We start from the raw sequence: 18,573 nt of genomic DNA on the forward strand, positions 1-18,573 counted from the left end.
CTTTTTGTTTGTCATAAGATCACGGGACCTTTATCATCCACCATGAAGCATATTTTGTATTTCAGACCGATGCTGCTCTATTAACCAGGGTGGCCGTGGGTCTTGAACCGCGCGCCTCTGCAACACAAACACTGCCTCTGCTCTCGCCGGCGTCGCTGCTGGGAGACGGCCCCCTAGTCTCTGCGCTTCAATAAAATACCTGCCGAGTATCGCTGGGGTGATACAATGCGCTACGCTTTCAACCGGTGGCATCATTATGTTTATTAATGCGCTTCGCTAACGGCTTTGTGTTAATGTCGTTTGATGTCAGGCGTGCGTTTTTGAGGCGCTAATTTCAAGAATGTAAGTACGAGCAGAATTGACCGCGATAATAGAGGAATGCGCCACACTTCATCTACACCACTTATGTTTTTTTAGGAGTTTTATTTACCATGTTTTATTCAAATTATACTTGAGTGGTCATGAAAAAAATATGTAAACTAGGCAGGGGCCCTTTCTCGAACGCCGTGTGCTATAGAGAAACGTTATTTGTAGGATAGCTAGGAATCAATTTATTCTAAAAGCTTGTGAATTTATCTTCTTGGTTCTTTCGGTAAAGTCACGTAGAAGGGAAGTAATAAAATAATAAAAAAAATAAAACGAAACGTCGTGAGAATTGTTTTATTATGTTTTATTTTTATTATTTTATTACTTCCCTTCTACGTGACTTTACCGAAAGAACCAAGAAGATGAATCCCTGCAGTCACGAAAGCTTTAAATCGAGATTTAACTTGTGAATTTAGTCCACGTAACTTTAAAACTACAGATGTACAATACTCACGTGGGGAGATTTGGTGCTTTCATCAGTGACCAAACTGCGACCACCAGCTCGCTTCGCTTGAGAAGTCGGTTTAATTACGGGAAGCTGAAAATCCGATTGGAAACTGAGGATGTCAGTGGTGCCAGTTCAGTGCCCTCAGCTCGAAGCCACACTCGTGCAGCTACCCCTACACATGCGCCTGTGCAATGTAGCAATAACAAACCTCCAACATATAAAATATGAAGAAAAAAAACGACAAAGCTACCCCACTGAGTTTCAAATGGAATTAAAACAGCTTTGGAGTTGCTGGTGCAGGACAGAATCGGAAGGGTGAGATGGAAATATGTGGTGGAATGAGACGTGAGAAGTGCGTGGAGAAATACAATCCGGAGCCATCGACCCCCAAGATGCAATGGTGACTTAGAAGAAGCCACGTGTTTTGGACCAGTCGAAGAATCGTTTTGCACAACTGGCATACGCGTGGCGATTATACCGAGCTCATCGTTCGCCACGTTGGTGTGTTGAGGAGTGGAATGGTGGCAATGGAGGCGGCATAGTGGTGAGTGCACTGCGTTTTGCCTGCCACGGCTAACATCAAGGGCGAGTTGTATATGAACCGCACCCCATTTGTTCAACCTGCATTGACCAACGTGGTGAAGTACGGTCTAACAACCCCCTACCGTGGCCTGGGGAAGTCGTTCAACAATGGATTGACAAAGGGCTGATAGCCACATTTTAAATGATTTGTTATTCATACAATATTCCTGCTAGACCTTGCATTGAAGAACAAGACACATCTGTGCACAAGCTATTCCGGTGAGCCTGAAAGGGATTTGTCCAAAGTAATCCATGGTGCATCTCGTTTTGGTGGCTCAGGTATCTGGAAACCTGTGAAAAAAGATATTTGTAGCGCATCAGATCCCTCCGGTATAAATACACTTTCTGATTCTGTATCAAAGCACGGTATGACGAGGACCTTCATCCAGCAGTGGATTGACAAAACATTGTGAATGATGACGATGATGTATTTTGACATGGCGACACCGAGAGGAACTCAGGCAGCGTGACGCCACCTGGTGACCAGAGCGGGACAATGCAGCTCTGAAGCAAAGGTCATCTGTACCGTATTCAAGTTGTATTCAACTCCTCTACCCTACTCGAATTGGATTCAACTCCTCTACCCTACTCGAGTTGTATTCAACTCCTGTACCCTATTCAAGTTGTATTCAATTCCTGTACCCTGTTCAAGTTGTATTCAACTCCTGTACCGTATTCAAGTTGTATTCAACTCCTCTACCCTACTCGAGTTGTATTCAACTCCTGTACCCTACTCGAGTTGGATTCAACTCCTGTACCCTATTCAAGTTGGATTCAACTCCTGTACCGTATTCAAGTTGTATTCAACTCCTGTACCCTACTCGAATTGGATTCAACTCCTGTACCCTATTCAAGTTGTATTCAACTCCTGTACCCTATTTAAGTTGGATTCAACTCCTGTACCGTATTCAAGTTGTATTCAACTCCTGTACCCTACTCGAGTTGTATTCAACTCCTGTACCCTATTCAAGTTGGATTCAACTCCTGTACCCTATTCGAGTTGTATTCAACTCCTGTACCCTACTCGAGTTGTATTCAACTCCTGTACCCTATTCAAGTTGTATTCAACTTCCCACTCTCGCCTTTTTTGACGGGCCCTCAACAAAGCGAAAGCCGGGAGGACGCTCTGTAATTCGGGTTTGCCTCGAAATTGAATGGAGGGGTGGGGGGGTCGCAAGACATCTGGACCACCCTGTCGACCAAACCTGGATATATCTCAGTCAGCTCTCGTGAAATTTAACACAATATTACCTGGTCGCCCAATCGGTGGACTCATCAAATCGTTTGTACACGTACAGTACTGGACTGTGTAGACAATTGTGAGTGGACTGCAGTCTTTAACACTGTGACTACATTACCAGAATCGTTCATTCGTCTCGTCATGGTCAGTCACGCCTTTGGGCTCTGGTGCGTTAGTGGCCGCAGTCATCATAACGCTTGATGATTGTTGTTTAAAAATGAAATAATTTCTTCCTGAATCATTTCGTCCCTTATTTTATTCACAAATGTAACACTTGCCCCTCGACTCAAGTGAGACATACGCCGTTTGCTCTTCTCTAATCGGCGGTGTCATTAAAAGTGAAGATAATACAATCGGACATGCGAGCAAATCGCCCGTCAGCTCTCAAGCCGCGTGACATATCTTCTCGCAAACATCTTTCATGATACGTAACTTGATTGTTGTCACGAGCCTGACAAAGGGGGACCTGAGGAAGGTTGTTTTAACATCTGGGTAAGAAGTCCGTTCAGCTGTGCCTCGGCATGCAAACAAATGAGTTCAGATCCCATGCCGAAGTGTGTCTGCCTACCCTTTGTGATTGGCTACGATCCACAAGTTCAGTGATACCGTCGCAGACTGATTGTTTGGCATTTGCAGCGTTCCCGGGCAACGTGACGAAAATGCCACACTCTCATGGCCAGTAGAGGACCACCGTGAATTTGATGACTTCTCAGATTTAAACAACACAGATGTTCTGTTTCACGTAGTGGTGGGCTGAGTCGAGTCAGGAAAATAAATAGAACATTTGCATCTTGTATTGTGCACGGGTAACAAAAAAACCTACGTACTGTATTCATAAATTTTACTTCGCAATATTTTTTTTACTCGAACAATAAAAGTCCTTCAGATTTGACTCAAAAAACATAAAGTACACGAATGAGAAATGCACCCAAAAAAACTGCGAAAAAAGAATCCCACTTTTCAAAATACAAGTTCTTTTTGTTAAAGATAGGACATGACCTTTTCCAGGAGAACACAGCAATGAGATGTCATCAATGAGCGTCTGGCTATATGTGAGTGAAAACAAGAGCAGCCAGAGAAAGCCCACCACCCACACAAGGGGACAAACATTCAACACCGCCATCGCCTGGCCACCCCTCGCAGTCCCATTCCTACAACACCTGGCAAGCCCCGATGGTAACCCATGCGAGCACTCACCAGGTTCAACACCGCTAAAATCACCTGGAATGCGCCCAAAACCCATTAGATCTCAAGAGCTAAGCCGGGTTGAGCCTGGATAGTGCTTGGATGGGCGACCACCAGACACCACACAGGTGTTGTAGGCTGTGGGGCTACGCGTGTGCAGCAAAGGGCGGTGTTAACAAAACGCATTTTTATTTATTTAAAGCTTTCGTGACTGCATGGATTCATATTCTTGGTTCTTTCGGTAAAGTCACGTAGAAGTGAAATAATAAAATAATATTAAAATAAAACAATAAAAATTCACAACTGATGATGATTGCTTGTGTTGCAGTCGAAACGTCGTGATAATTTTTTATTGTTTTATATGTATATTATTTTATTATTTCACTTCTACGTGACTTTACCGAAAGAACCAATAATATAAAACGCATTATTGTTACCGTACATGGTACCGCACGTGTCATGCGTACACGATGTAAGCTAAACAATCTTTGTCGTAATTTTTTTTGTGCGCGTGCCGTGTGTGACCCCCGGCAACCTCCCCCCCCAACTGTTCGCAGCTACACGAAGATGAAGACGGCCACAAACATCTACATTTTTAACCTGGCGCTGGCCGACGCTCTGGCGACGAGCACGCTGCCGTTCCAGAGCGCCGACTACATGCTGGGCAGGTGGCCATTCGGGCCCGTCCTCTGCAAGGTGGTGATGTCCATCGACTACTACAACATGTTCACCAGCATCTTCACGCTCACCATGATGAGCGTCGACCGCTACATCGCTGTGTGCCACCCGGTCAAGGCCCTCGACTTCCGCACGCCCACCAAGGCCAAGTTGATCAACGTCGCCATCTGGCTGCTCTCCTCCATCATCGGCGTTCCCATCATGATTATGGGCACCATCAAGCCTGACCAATTTGGTGAGGCCTGTTTTGGGGGATGGGGACGTGGGGGTTGGGGGGGGGGCAGGGATTAGAGGCTTGTGGGTCTGGGACTGGGGATCAGAAGACTAAGAGGTGGCGACCACGAATCTGCGCACCAGGGGATGGAAACTAGATAAGTGGGACATCTTTACTGTATATGCTGGAGACCAAGGTAAGTGACACGAGGCTGTGTAATGGGAAATTTGGGTTCCAGGGATCGGAGAGAAAATAGCAGGTTTACTAGAGGCCAAGGACTTAACGATGGTGACCATGAAACGGAGGCTATGGATCATGAACTAGAAGCCGGTGACCAGACACAAGGGACAGGAGATCAGGGACCAAGTGATCAGTTGGACCAAGGACTGAAGTACTGTGACCCCGGGGTTGGAGACCAAGGACTAGAGACCGGGGATGAAAGATCGTGAACCAAACATCAGGCACGATAAGTTAGAGGCAAGGGATCGGATACCAAGCGTTGGAGTGCTGGGCATCCCGAGTTCTTTATTGCTCAATCGCCTCACGTGATATTGGTGAAATTCACTTTACAAAGGCAGGGTGGTAAAAGTCCAAATGGCTTTTTGTGGCTTAACACCAGGAGTACAAAACATTGGCCCCGTATTAAGCGAGGGAAACAAACAGGCACGGGCCTAATCACGCTTTTAACAGACATTCCATCCATGGTCTGATCAGTCGCCTCGCTACATTACAGAAGGCGTCCATTCAAACAACATTTGTAGCACCGTGCACCGAGCAGGCTGCGTATTAATTTCAAGGGACATGCAAACAATAGGGCGATTGGCATTCAATTAAGCTGCAATTAAGCTTAACGATGCTAACTCCTTGTGTATCCTTGAAAGCATCAATACGACTCACAAATATGTTTTTCTTTTTTGGGCGCGACGTTCGACGTTTCGCTCCATGCGTTTGGAGCTTCTTCAGGAACCGAACGGCACAGCTCAACGTTCAGAATGAGCTGCACTTGAAACATTTAATGCGATTACAGGTGTTTACATTCAGGGCACAACTGTAGTAATAAAAACAACAACAACAACGCAAAATCGAAACACCACGAAGCAGCAGTGGCTCTTAATGAACAGAGTAATTCAACTGGCACAGATAATTAATGTTCGTTTTTTAAAAGCTCGGATATTTCTCCTTTATCTTATTTTAAGTTAGAAGTAAATTTTTATATTCTTTGGGTTTTTCGGTAAAGCCACGTAGATAAAAAAATAATAATAAAATATCACGACGTTTCTATCGCAACACAAGCAATAGTCAGCAGGTGAAAACAATTATAGCAGGAGAGCTGCTGAAGCAATATGTTACATAGGTTTGAGATGGTTTTAGCCCAAGGGTAAGTGGGCAGGGCTAGAGATGGGATTTGCATGTAAATGTAAGATCGGAGAGCTGATATACCTCCACGACGACGCAGCTGTGGAGGTGACCATTGTATTGTGAGAGATTAGCATGTCACTGTAAGCGAACCACCGCAACGGTGGCTGTGCTTGTGAGACATCCAGCTCGTTAAAAACGAGGGACAGCGCCAACTCGAGGACAAGGAGCAACGGTGGCTGTCTTAGTGAGACATTTAACCTGGTAATGTAACTCAGAGAGTCGGAAATAACTGCTAACATCGGCAGGTAAGATGGAAACATCACAGCCAGTTATGACTTAAACTGGTTGATAACGATCTTGTCACCGTCTAACTTTTTAAAGTGTGGATCTGGCGTCTTATTGGAAAGGAGGTTGAACTTGGAAATCAGGTTATCTTTGCATTTAGCTTTTTGTACCTTTTGCTCTGAGGGCAGTGGATTTCCAATGTTTGGATGCTCCTCCAGAAGCTGTACAATGCACGTGTACAGCTCTGATGTCAATACACTGCTCGATGAGGGCCTACCGAAGCCATTCGTGTCACAGGAGTCCTTTGATCAATCTTCGCCACGCTGGTCAGTGCGGGTCGTTGAATGTGAACAGCATAGATGTGAGTATAGAGTACCGTACAACAATGGATTTTTTCTGCACTGTTCTCTGCCAGAGCAGCCTATTGTTTTCACAGTGGTTGTGCATCCCAGCACTATGTAGGCTCGATCCGAAGCTTAGCAGACGAGATCTGACGAGGTCGGGCGCAATCCACGTAATTGCGTCAGTTGGCACTTAACACAAACGACTGGCATAGCGTGCGGGACAAATGTTTACACCTGGGGGTGTGAACGGGTCCCTTTCTCGTGCAGGCTACATGGAGTGCCTGGTGGTGTTCCCGCCGCCGTCCTGGTTCTGGGAAACCCTGCTGAAGATCTGCGTGTTCATCTTCGCCTTCATCATGCCCGTCGTGATCATCACCATCTGCTACGGCCTCATGATTCTGCGCTTGCGTACCGTGCGCCTCTTCTCGGGCTCCAAGGAGAAGGACCGCAACCTCCGGCGCATCACGCGCATGGTCCTGGTGAGAACTCGGTCAAGCGTTCACAATGACAAAGATGCCCCCCCCCCCCGTGTAGTCTCATCAGACCATTTGGGCAAGTACAGTTAGCGAGCGCGCGTAAAGGCTGGCACGGCACGCCAGGAGGTGGGTGGCCAGCACCACGCCCGGCCGTCTTTATCTCCCGAGTGGTGATGCTTACACATTGCACGAGGTGCTCATTTGAGGCTGAGTTGACCTCGATGAGGCCCACCATAATCATCACTGGTGTTGGACGTGAGTGGGAATCGAACCCGAGTCGCAGCGTGTAAGCCTCTGCACTACTGATGCCCACAACAACACACACGTCATGACCCACACTCACACACATGTACACACACACGCACACGTGCACAGTGGTTAAACCCCCAAAAATGCATTAAATGCGATCGGAGTAGTTGGCGTGGAGTGAAGTTTGCAATATTATTGCCTTGTTGGGAACAACTTTATTTTGGCTTAGAGAGTAAAAACATTTGCAATGCACGCGGAGTCGACACAGTGGCACTGCGTGGTTGGCATGGGCCCCGGTGCGAGGAATGAAATGGAGCCCACGCCCTGTCCAATGTCTCCCCCTTCATTACCCGGAGCCTTGGCCCCTTCAGCCCATGGGCCCCAGTGCAGTTGCACTGCCTGCACACTCCATCACCTACACCACTGAGTACACACTGATAATGCCAGCGTGGACATTTGAATCCCAATGTCATCCCGATTATGGTATTGGCGTCACACCGCCGGACAAAGCATCCGTTCAGCTCTATCGTAGAGCAGTGCAACCCTTGGGGGGGGGAATCTTTATTTTTATCCCAAAACAAATGTAGTAAGTGCCCTGCACTTTTCCGCACCGTGGCCGCAGGTGGTGGTGGCGGTCTTCATCGTGTGCTGGACGCCCATCCACCTGTTCGTCATCGCCAAGGCGCTCATGACCATCCAGGAGACACCGTTCGTGGCGGCCGCGTGGTACTCGTGCGTGGCGCTCGGCTACACCAACAGCTGCCTCAACCCCGTGCTCTACGCCTTCCTGGACGAGAACTTCAAGCGCTGCTTCAAGGAGTTCTGCTTCCCAGCCGGCGGCGGCGGCGGGGGCAGCGGCGGTGGCAGCGGCGGGCGCCGCGACCGCGCCACGTCGTCCTCGTACCACCGCGCGGCGCGCGCCGGCGGCCACAACAACAACCACGCCGGGGGGGGCAGCGGTGGCAGCAGCGGCGGCGGCGTCGGATTCTGCGGAGCGGTCACCCAGGCGGGGCTGCTCTCGCCGACGCTCTTCGCCGAGCAGACCACCGCCGTCACCGGCATGGAGCGCACGTCGTCGCACCCGCCCGCATGACTAGACGTGGAGCTGTCGCCGTTGTCCTCGCCGCCGCCGGGGATGAGGGACGACGCCACGTCCTAGCTGAGGCTCACCACGGGGCTCGGACGAAGGCTGCCTCCTTCTCTCTAAACCGCTGAGATCACCACGACCACCCCCGCCGTGGCTATTTGCTATTTTCCCCCAACGCGCGCCCCCCCACTCCCCTACATTTTCACGTCCCACACCCACCATAGCCCGTGGTGGTGGCGGTGGTGGTTGAAGTGCGGCGTGATCTCGCCTGACCTTGAGGAAGGGAAGCTTCGAGTGAAGGCGGCTGCAAGAAGGTTTTGTGTGCAAAGAGGGTATCAGCGTCGCTCGCGAAAGATGGGTCCTTACGAGGGTGCAGACGGTGGGCGCTGCTTTTGAGGTTTACAGCGCGGCTCTGCCGGTGGAGTGCTACTGGAGAGAGCGCGAGACCGCCAGAGCCCCCCCCCCCCCCCCCCCCCCATTGTGCTTGTGATTTTATGCAAAAGAAACTTAAGCAAATTTCACACGCACACATCAAGAGAACTTGTGCAAGGCAAGAGATACAAAGACGGGTGCACTCCATTTAGGTTGTGTTTATCCACGAGGGAATGTATTTGAATTTGACGTCTAATTTCATTGTAGATGATGGTAGGAATCAGACGTGTTCATTGGACAGATGCTTGTTTTAAATGAAGGTTTCCATCTTGCGCTTGCAACAAAATACAACTGGAATATTGTAGATATTAACATTTTAACCTAACGTTATTTACTGTAAATATATTTAAAACAATTGTCCCAGGAGGCTTCGTGAAATGGTTACACGATTGTTAATACTGATCGATTCTGCAGGCTATGGCATGCAGGAATTTATTTCTGTTAAGAGTCAGTTTTAACAACAAGCTGTGTGCTCACATTCTGATAATCGGATCGCATCTGTATCATAATACTTTGCACTTTCCATGCTGACAGAACTGTCAGTTTTAGTTGCTGAGTGGACCAGGATAAAAGATGAAAGAAATCAAAATATTCTCTATTTGCAAAAATTGTTTGAATTTGCATCGTGTTTATACAAGGCCGAGCAAATGATTGCTGTCACCAAGCTGAAAAAACTGTATATACCTGTTACGATCAGATAGTTTCGTGAACATATAAAATATTCACATTGAAAAAATATATTTAAAGCAGTTATATTTTGCAAGTGTGTACCAGTGGCAGAAATACCAAGTTGTTTATTTTGTAATATTTATGTACATTTATGACAAAGTTAGTGGATAGATAGATAAATAAAAAAAACAACAACAACAACAAACATACCAGCAGTTTTTTTTTAATAAGACTTAGTGCTGGGTTCCCAAAAAAAAAGAAACACATGGTGCAATAACATTTATTTTCAACTGTGGGATAGCGACGTGAAATATTTTCCTCGTCGTCTTTCCGATGACGAGCTCGTATTCGACACTTGGTTTTGAAAGCGTGTCTCCAATCACATTGCGCAGGCGGAGATGAGACGGACGCACGTGGAGGGACGACAACGCCGCTCCCACGTCGCTCGCCCTTAAACCGCACACTCGCAAAGTGTCAACGGGGCAAAACGTGTTTTTTTTAAACGACATTTTAAAGTAGCCGCGATACAAGTGCTGTTGCAGAACAGAGGCTCGATCGGAGAAAGGTGAAGAGGGGGGGGGACGCTTGAGCCCTCGAAAAAAAACTTAGCGCGCAGAAGCAGCAGCAGCAGCAAAAGAAAACCCCAACTCGTCGCAACGTCGACGCCGCTCATGTACATCACGTGTTTTATCTTTCTGTGGAGAACGGCAACCCCCCCCCCGCCCCTACAAGTTGGAAGTGTGAAGAGCTACCACCACATTCATTTCCAAGTTTGTACAGCTTTAGTCTGGGGGTTCTTTGCCCCCCCACCCCCATCCCCCTGCCCTTAGGGCACAAGCCTAGTTTTTGTTGCCCTTCTCCAGCACCTCCGATTAGCCACGGTTGGCTACGTACGGTGCGAAAGAAGTTCAACACACACACACGCGGAACATACAATCCGAAACGTTGGGGAGCGTTTTCCACCCGGCGAATCGCAAGGCACACACACAGACACCCGGTAGACGACGCAACGCACACACACACACACCAGACGGACGACGCAACGCACACACACACTTGGCGGACGACGCAACGTACACACACACCCGGCAGACGACGCAACACACACACACACCTTTCGGACGACGCGCTGTCTGTGAGCGTACCGCGTCGCTGCCAACTCACTGCCCGCCTGTGCGCGCACGTCATTCGCGGCTCCTGCCAATAAATGATATTGACCAACAAAAAATGTCACAACAAGAAAGAAACCTCAACACAGACCAATGCTTCGGTGAAGTCGGAATCGCCTCCGCAGTTCGCTGGCTGTGGCGGAGAGCGCCCGTGCAGCAGCCCTGCTTGCGACTCACTCGCGCAACACTTGATGAGACTTGAGGTTTCTGAGCGATCTGGGGTTTTTGTTGCGGATTAAGTGGCTCGCTGCAAGATTCTCTCTCCCTTCCCTCTCTCCCTCTCTCTGGGAGAGCTTTCGACGGGGAGGGTCGGGGTCAGGCCCCCATCGGAGGGAGGTCACGATATGGGACGGGGGGATGGCTCTGCAAAAAAACGCAGGCTGTGTATGTGTTCGTTGTTGAAAAACTAACATATATATACGTACGTACGCATATATAACATACATTTTAATATATTAGTATGGAAACGTGTGTACAGTTGTTGTAGTGGATGTGTTGCTCTTTCAAGGTGGATAATTACTGTGTCATACTGGACTGCAGTCATCTTAAAACCATGCTCGCGTGTGCTAAGGTGTGAACGTGCCCACGGGCAGTGATTCCCGGTGACAAGAACAACATCGACAAAGTACCGAATTATAATAACCCATTAAAGATATTAGAGAGGATACCTTAATACTGGTACATTCCTGTGAACATCCCAATCTCAATATCAACATATTCTTGAGATAAAAAACATTAACAAAGCACTCAATTAAATGATGAATACTGACACGCGAAACGCCCTTTTTTAAACCTTCATTTGAGTTACATTATTTCTCAAACATCAGAATTTAAGATATCCGTGTGATACGTCCAACATTGCACAGGTTTCATATGTGGTATCAATATATTACAAGTGCGAATGTATTTAAAAAAAAAATCTGAAAGCAAGTAGTCCGAACGTTTATTCCTAAACACTGGATGTGTCCACTGCTTATGACGATTTAAGTGCTGTAGTCTTTTACCAGCTTTTGTGAGTTTTGGTGTAATTTTTGCGAATGCCACAGACGAGCCGTGCTTTAATAAGTGACACTGCACGTTTAAAGCCACACTCTGCTCAGTGGTTTCAAATATCCTCGTTTTAGCAGCTGTCAATAGCTCGGTAACAGTGGTGCAGGAATACTTCGCCTACCCATGCACTCACGTCAAGGTGTCACGTTATAATCCAAAATGCCACGCATCTGACGGGCATGTTCTATTCCCGCTAGCGATTCGATTAAAATGTCACAAATTGAGATGATTCGATTCAGCAATCCATTTTTTCCCGTCTAGTTTATACCACCTCGTTTGTTTTGTTTCATGTTTTTTGTTGTGTCGTTGGCCCAGTTTTGTTGTCAACATCAGCCTAAATGTCACACTGTGATCTAATTAGATATAATACTATCGATCACGATGCATTTGACTCATGCCTCGTGAGCTTAAATGTGCATTTCAATGGACGAATCAACGCTTCATTTCTCGCCAAGTCGAGAAAAGTCCATCCGTACGACGAGGGGTGATGAAAAAGTCTGTGGCCTGACATAAAAGTTCGTATAGGAGTGTTCGTACAAGAGTGTGAACACGTTCCCGAATGCCGTAGCAGTAGACTACCGATGTCGATTAAACAGACGGTTGGACCATTGGAACCTCCTTTGCCAGTAGCAAAATATGATAATTGTTTTTTTACCCTTTTATCTGGCAACAAAACTGCATTCCGACTGCAGGTATTGTGGTCAATGCAAACATGACTCCTTGTAAAAAAGGTGTCAGTTTTGTTGCCAGATAGAAGGGTAAAAAACAATTATCAGACGTTTGGAATCACGTTTATTATTGCGATGTTAAGTTCATGAAAAATTAAGGCGTGAAAAGTAAATCGAAATAAATACGGAGAAAATTTAGTAGAGCGGGCAAACAACATGTATTGTATTCACAGGAGCTGGCTCTGGTTGATTTTCACCGGTCTGAACCGCTAGAGAATCACTAAAAAGATTATATATTACGTAGTGATAGTGATGGGGTGCTTTGAGGTGCCAGGCAAAGTGATCTTCCGGTTGTAACTTTGATTGGAGCGAGTGTACTGCACTTCTCTGCGGACTACGTAGAAAAATAACAGCCTCATCAAGGTCACCCATTACGTGATATGTCAGGCAGTGGACTTTTCGGTCACCCCTTTGTAAGTTAACGTGAATCCGAACCCGCTCGAGACGTGATCAATGTTCACATTTATCGTGATGGTGTCCTTGTTAGAATGCTTGGCACACACACACCTTGGCTATTGGAAGTATGGCAAGCAGAAATGATTTGATTGATTCTAGATTTGAAGCTTTCGTGACTGCAAGGATTCATATTCTTTGTTTTTTTTCGGGAAAGTCACGTAGGTACCACAACCACAACCATGATGTGGTTGTCCCCACCTGATGACGGACGCTTGTGTTGCGCCCGAAACGTCGTGATTTATTTTAGTTGTTTTCATTTATTTTATTAGATTTTTTACCTACGTAACTTTACCGAAAAAAAACAAAGAAAATTATTTGATTGCTATGATTTATGGTGGTAATTTATTATTGTGTCGGTTTATACTGTCTCGTTGTGTTCTTTTTTTGTTTAGTTCACTCCGTTAGCCTGAATATAACATCACCACACAATTTATATTTAAAATGCACGCATGCCAATCAATCTTTTCTCATACGCACGATTCGTGACATGTATCGTGAGTGCAAGAATCTATGGAGCGTTGCGTCGTTGGATGCGCAATAACAGTAGCACAGCTCAGAGGTGAACATGTTGAAATCGCAATTCAAGGGCTGCCTTGGCAGTGACATAAAAGCGCACACTGGAAATACTTTACCACGATCGTGAAGTGCTCAAGTACTTTAAGTCTGAAAAAAAATGTACCTCGATATGGATGTCTCAATACGAGTGAAGTTTCTTGCTTTTAGAATTCAGCTGCGACCATTCAATTGGAAAAGTGGTCAGTCTCGCTTCGCTTGGGCGTCCAGAATCACACACGCACGCGCGCGCGCCTCTTTTTCACCACTTCATCTGAGCTGCGCCAGTATCGGGGCCCTCGTGGTACGCACGGGTGATGTTCCACTGGCTATTTGCTGAGCCGAGCCACAACCAAACTAGATTTGAAGTTTTCGTGACTGCAGGGATCCATACTCTTTGGTTCTTTCGGTAAAGTCACGTGTCTTTACCGAAAGAACCAATGAGTATGCATAACCAAACTGTGAAACCCTGGCCTCGCAACACGTCCAAACCTGACTTGAGGTCAACTAGAGACAGGGGCGATTTTAATGATGTTCGTGACATCGGTGGCAGGGGTCGGGTTCTGCAGTAGAAAAATACAACTAATTGATGCCACCTATGGGCTGGCTTGGCACGGGCCCTGCCATGGCTCGGTTGTGCAGTGGAAAAGAGCCGACAGTCGTTCGCATTTGTGTGTGGTGATGTGGACTTTAAACTTAAACCCTGCAACTGTCGTTCGCAGCATAGCGCTTTCAGTAGCATAAACGCCGTCTGCAGTGTCGAGTCTAAGCGCCAGGCATCTTGGCTCGTGTTTGATGCCATTAAAAAATCGTCACGGCCGCGCAAACCATTTATGCATCCCGCAAACAAATTAAACTACCTTTTCAAAATGCTGTACTTTTGACTGTGAACTTTGGGTTTGTACATTAAATTTGAACTGCAAAAAAATATTTAACAAAAAATCTGAAATATGATTAATATACATTATGTACAGCTGCGAGTAGTCAGTATGTTTTGAGAATAAAACATTTGCGGTAAGTTTCACCAGTATATCGTTGAGATGCTTTAAACCACATTTTTGTGTACGTACATAATATGACACAACATTGTTATATATTATTGGTGGCTATTGAAATTAAAAGGAGTCAGTGCATACGTATACTGTAGTGCATATTGAGTTTTCAAAGCCTTTGGACGACTAATGTGATACGGTACAGACAAGCGCGTGCGTTTGCAGCAGATGCACGCACACAATCAGCGTCCATCTCACAACTGTGGTCATTATATTTTCTGCAAAGGATCCTTAGTTTGCGAATAGATTTAGAAAAAAATATATACGACAGCTTGAAACATCTTCGTCATTTATGGACTTATACAGGCACGTTGTTGTGTTCAGTGTTTTGAGCTTTCGGTGTTTAAACAAAAAAAAGTATTCGCAGTTTTGATATTATTAGTATTCATGACCGTGGGATGTGTGGTAGACTGCAAAATGTGTTCTCGATGGCTCAGTTACAGGGGCGGCCAAACCCGTGGCTTTCGCGAGCCGCATCCGACACCCTGCCAAAGAATGATTGAGCCACGCGCAGCTTGTCTGCAACTTTTCGACATGCAGTTATCCAGTGAGCGAACGTGGGGGGTGGGGGTGGCCCGAGACACTATGGAAACAGACACGAGTACTTAACGCAAATGTCTAAATTAAAACAAACTCCAAGGCCAAACGGCGCGAGCGAACGAGCGAATCTTCCGACCGCAACCGCTCCACCAATCCCACCCCCCGGGTGTTACCGTCTTGTGGCGTCTGGGGCGAATGGGACGATTGCGGTACGCGGTCTGCAAAGGTCAGAACATTTGGCCACCCCTGGCTCTGTCATTTGGTTGCACCGAAACTGTGTCCGCAAGTGGTCAAAAAACAGCTGCTGCGTTATCGCCGCTTCGAAATCCATCGACGCCTGTGTAAATGTACGCGAGTTTGCTTGGGGAATCGGATGAATGTCATGGAACGTATTTTTAATCCTGCATTTGTACTGCTGCTACTCTGACACACGTCACGTGATCCCGCACGCCGTTGCCTCGGGGGTCGCCACACGGTGGAACTTGTGGCAGTGAAGGGAACGAGTTGTGGTTTTGCTGCAGTGTAACAAAAACAAGTGTGTACGTGTGTGCTTTTGTTTAAAGAACAGCAAATATCACAGATAACACAGTGCAGCGGAACTACATGGCTGGCGAGAATGTAACAAACAACAACTCACGTAAGAAATAGCCGTTTGCACAATTAATGTCCCCGCAGTGCAGAGAACATAAATATTGTTGAAGACGCTGACAGATGTATGGCGTTGATCGTGTTGTGAAGATTTAACAGACACACACATTGCTCGTCTAATCTCCGACAGTGGTGTTCCAATATTTGAAGACTCTATGTCAAATGTAAGAAGTGCAATTGTTTGCAGCAGGAACCTCATAAGGCAAAAAGCATGTCCAGGTGCTGGCATGCCCGCAAGGTGCTGAATCTAAACCAACATTTAGCCTGACAAGTTTAAGTGGGGCGAGAAAGAAGCAAATCGGTGTGTGCGCTCGTTGAGGGAGTACAATGGAGCACACACACACGAACGATGGGATACTACGAGGCCTCGGAGTTGCTCATGCTCATATTGGTTCTCGTCTGAACTGCTCTCCGATGCTTTTGTCAGGAGCAGCGGAACGTGGCGATGGACGCACGCGAATTGATTCTGCCACCAGGTGTAACCAAATGCCCAGCGGGGTTGTCCAAAACCAACTTTTTGGATGAATTTGAATAAAATTTCACCTGGCGAGGGGGAACTTCTCATTCAGTTTACATTTACAATGGTTTACATGCAAGGGCCGGTGGAAACGGAATGTAATTTGTGATTGGAGAGGTGGAAACTACTGTCGGGTCCTTTTTTGTGTGAAAACTCCTCACATTTGGATGGCAAGTGCAGTTCAGTTAGCCGTGGGTGCAGAGGTTTTGTTGTGGTACAAAAGCTTTGCAGATAACTTTGGCGCTTCACGTGCAGTGTTACTGTGGGTAGGAAGATATGGCCATTCGATTGCTGCAGTGTAAGAAGCCAGCGCCATCAAAACCATTTTGCCTTTTCGTTACCGTGGCACAACTTTGCTTTGCGCTTATAGATCCACCTCTTTGAAGCCCCGCTCACGTTAACGTTAATGGGTCACTTGGCTCCAAGTGTAAGGCAAAACATTTTGAAAATGGAAAAAATAAAACAATTATTATTTGCACCCAACGTTTTCAATATCAGTTGTTTAGCAAAAATACAAGGACGTTTGTTAGCAACAATCTTTGTTTCAGTGTATCTGTGTGTGTGTTGGCAGTCAAACTAATAATGGCCACAATTCTGATATGAATAAATCCTGACACAAAATACGGATATTACTATGAATTCAAGGTAATTTTTCTTTCAAGCAGTGTACATTTACAATGATTTGTAATTGCTGAATAAAACCAGTTGGATAAAATGTCAAGATCTTTCCTCTACCACTGACAGTTAAATAGTAATGTTTTCCTATATTATTAATACGAGCATAATCTGAATCTAGTTCGTTGTCTAATACTACCTTGTATTTTTGCTTTCTAAAACTACAGTTATGTTCTAAAATGAACATTCAATACAACTCTTAAAAATGCCTCATTGGACATAGCTATCCACAATTTAAACAGCTTTGAAAATAGCTACACTTGGAATGCTTGGAGTGCGCATTATAGTCTGGTCATTTGAGTTAATTAGTGACTATGCAGTACTTGCATTGTAGCTAGGTCTGTGTAGTTTGCTGTAAAGTGGCGTGACCGTGTCTCTCTATTGTACTATTATACTGTATTGAAGCCTTCAAACGCTACGCGTGACATACATATGTGCCTACTGTGTTTCAACTCATCATGCACTCGGGTTCGTCTTTGAATAAATGTTTCAATGGGAATGTCTTTGCCCCACGTTTTGTTATTCGTGTCGTCGGTGGTAATGGGTTATTACACTGTGTAACAATTTGTTTTTGTTCCTGGGTATTTCCTAATTGATTATGCCTCAAAAGTACAGAAAATAGCTATTATTCCCCACAAACTTTGCTTTTGTAACCAGGACAGTGATATTTAGAAATGTACCTATTTTCCAGAACATTTCAAATAGATTCAGTGCTGAATCAAGTTCAAGTTTCAACTTGGAGTAACTTCTAGAACATTCTATAACTTTCCAGTCATATAAATAGCAGTATAAATACAGGGGCCTTAAACCAGAGGTCGCAAACGGGTTTTGATTCCTTACCCGTACCCGGCCGCACCAGGGTCGCAAACGGGTACCCGTACCCTACCTGATACCTGGCTACCCGTACCCGGCCGGGTATCGTGTAGGGTATGGGGACGGGTACCCGATTGCGACCTCTGGGATGAAGCCATGTTGCAGGCGCGGGTGGGTTGATTCTAGGAATTTGAATTGTGAGAAGAGACAAGACGTTGGGAAATGAGTGACAAATGGTTACTCACCAGTGACTCACGGCTTACCCGTACCCATACCCGGCCGCACCAGGGTCGCAAACGGGTACCCGTACCCGGCCGGGTACAAAGCATATTTCGGCATGACTGTTGGGGATCAAGACAAACCCTGGGAACCTCATTTCACCAGCGAGCAAAGCAAAACAACTCTGGAAGATAAGATGAAAAATTGTTGCTTGGAATTTTATGTTATAAAATTTGTAAAAATAAAAATTTGTAAAAGTTTTTAATTTTTAAATATTTTACAATTTTCAATGTTATTGAAAAAATATATCATATATAAAAAATGTTGTGAGAATCTCTTACACATTAGTCATGGGTGAAGTAAATGTGTTTTTGTAGGATGGTACAGAGGGGAAAAGAGAGCCATGAAGTTCCATATCCCAAGAATTTGGCGGGAACCCACTGACCACTCAAGCAGCTGCTACTTCTGCATGGTGGACCCTTCCAAACGTCGGACTGCCAAGAATGCACCTACTATCACGTATCCAGACCTTCCTTCATC

The 18,573-nt window shown here is 46.0% G+C and overlaps 1 protein-coding gene across 1 annotated transcript in view; it reads left to right on the forward strand.

Moving 5' to 3' along the window:
* The window catches only part of LOC133349260 (delta-type opioid receptor-like), a 33,890-nt gene extending 16,390 nt beyond the window's left edge, over positions 1 to 17,500 (forward strand). Inside the window, exons 3-5 of the mRNA XM_061562611.1 lie at positions 4,379 to 4,734; positions 6,969 to 7,180; positions 8,049 to 17,500. Coding sequence (XP_061418595.1) covers positions 4,379 to 4,734; positions 6,969 to 7,180; positions 8,049 to 8,519 — 1,039 coding nt within the window. The 3' untranslated portion in view covers positions 8,520 to 17,500. The remainder of the gene's footprint in view (positions 1 to 4,378; positions 4,735 to 6,968; positions 7,181 to 8,048) is intronic.
* Positions 17,501 to 18,573: the final 1,073 nt, after the last annotated feature.

This window comes from Lethenteron reissneri, chromosome 29, assembly GCF_015708825.2.
Source record: "Lethenteron reissneri isolate LAM-NWPU_2019-01 chromosome 29, ASM1570882v1, whole genome shotgun sequence".
Classification (NCBI taxonomy): domain Eukaryota; kingdom Metazoa; phylum Chordata; class Hyperoartia; order Petromyzontiformes; family Petromyzontidae; genus Lethenteron; species Lethenteron reissneri.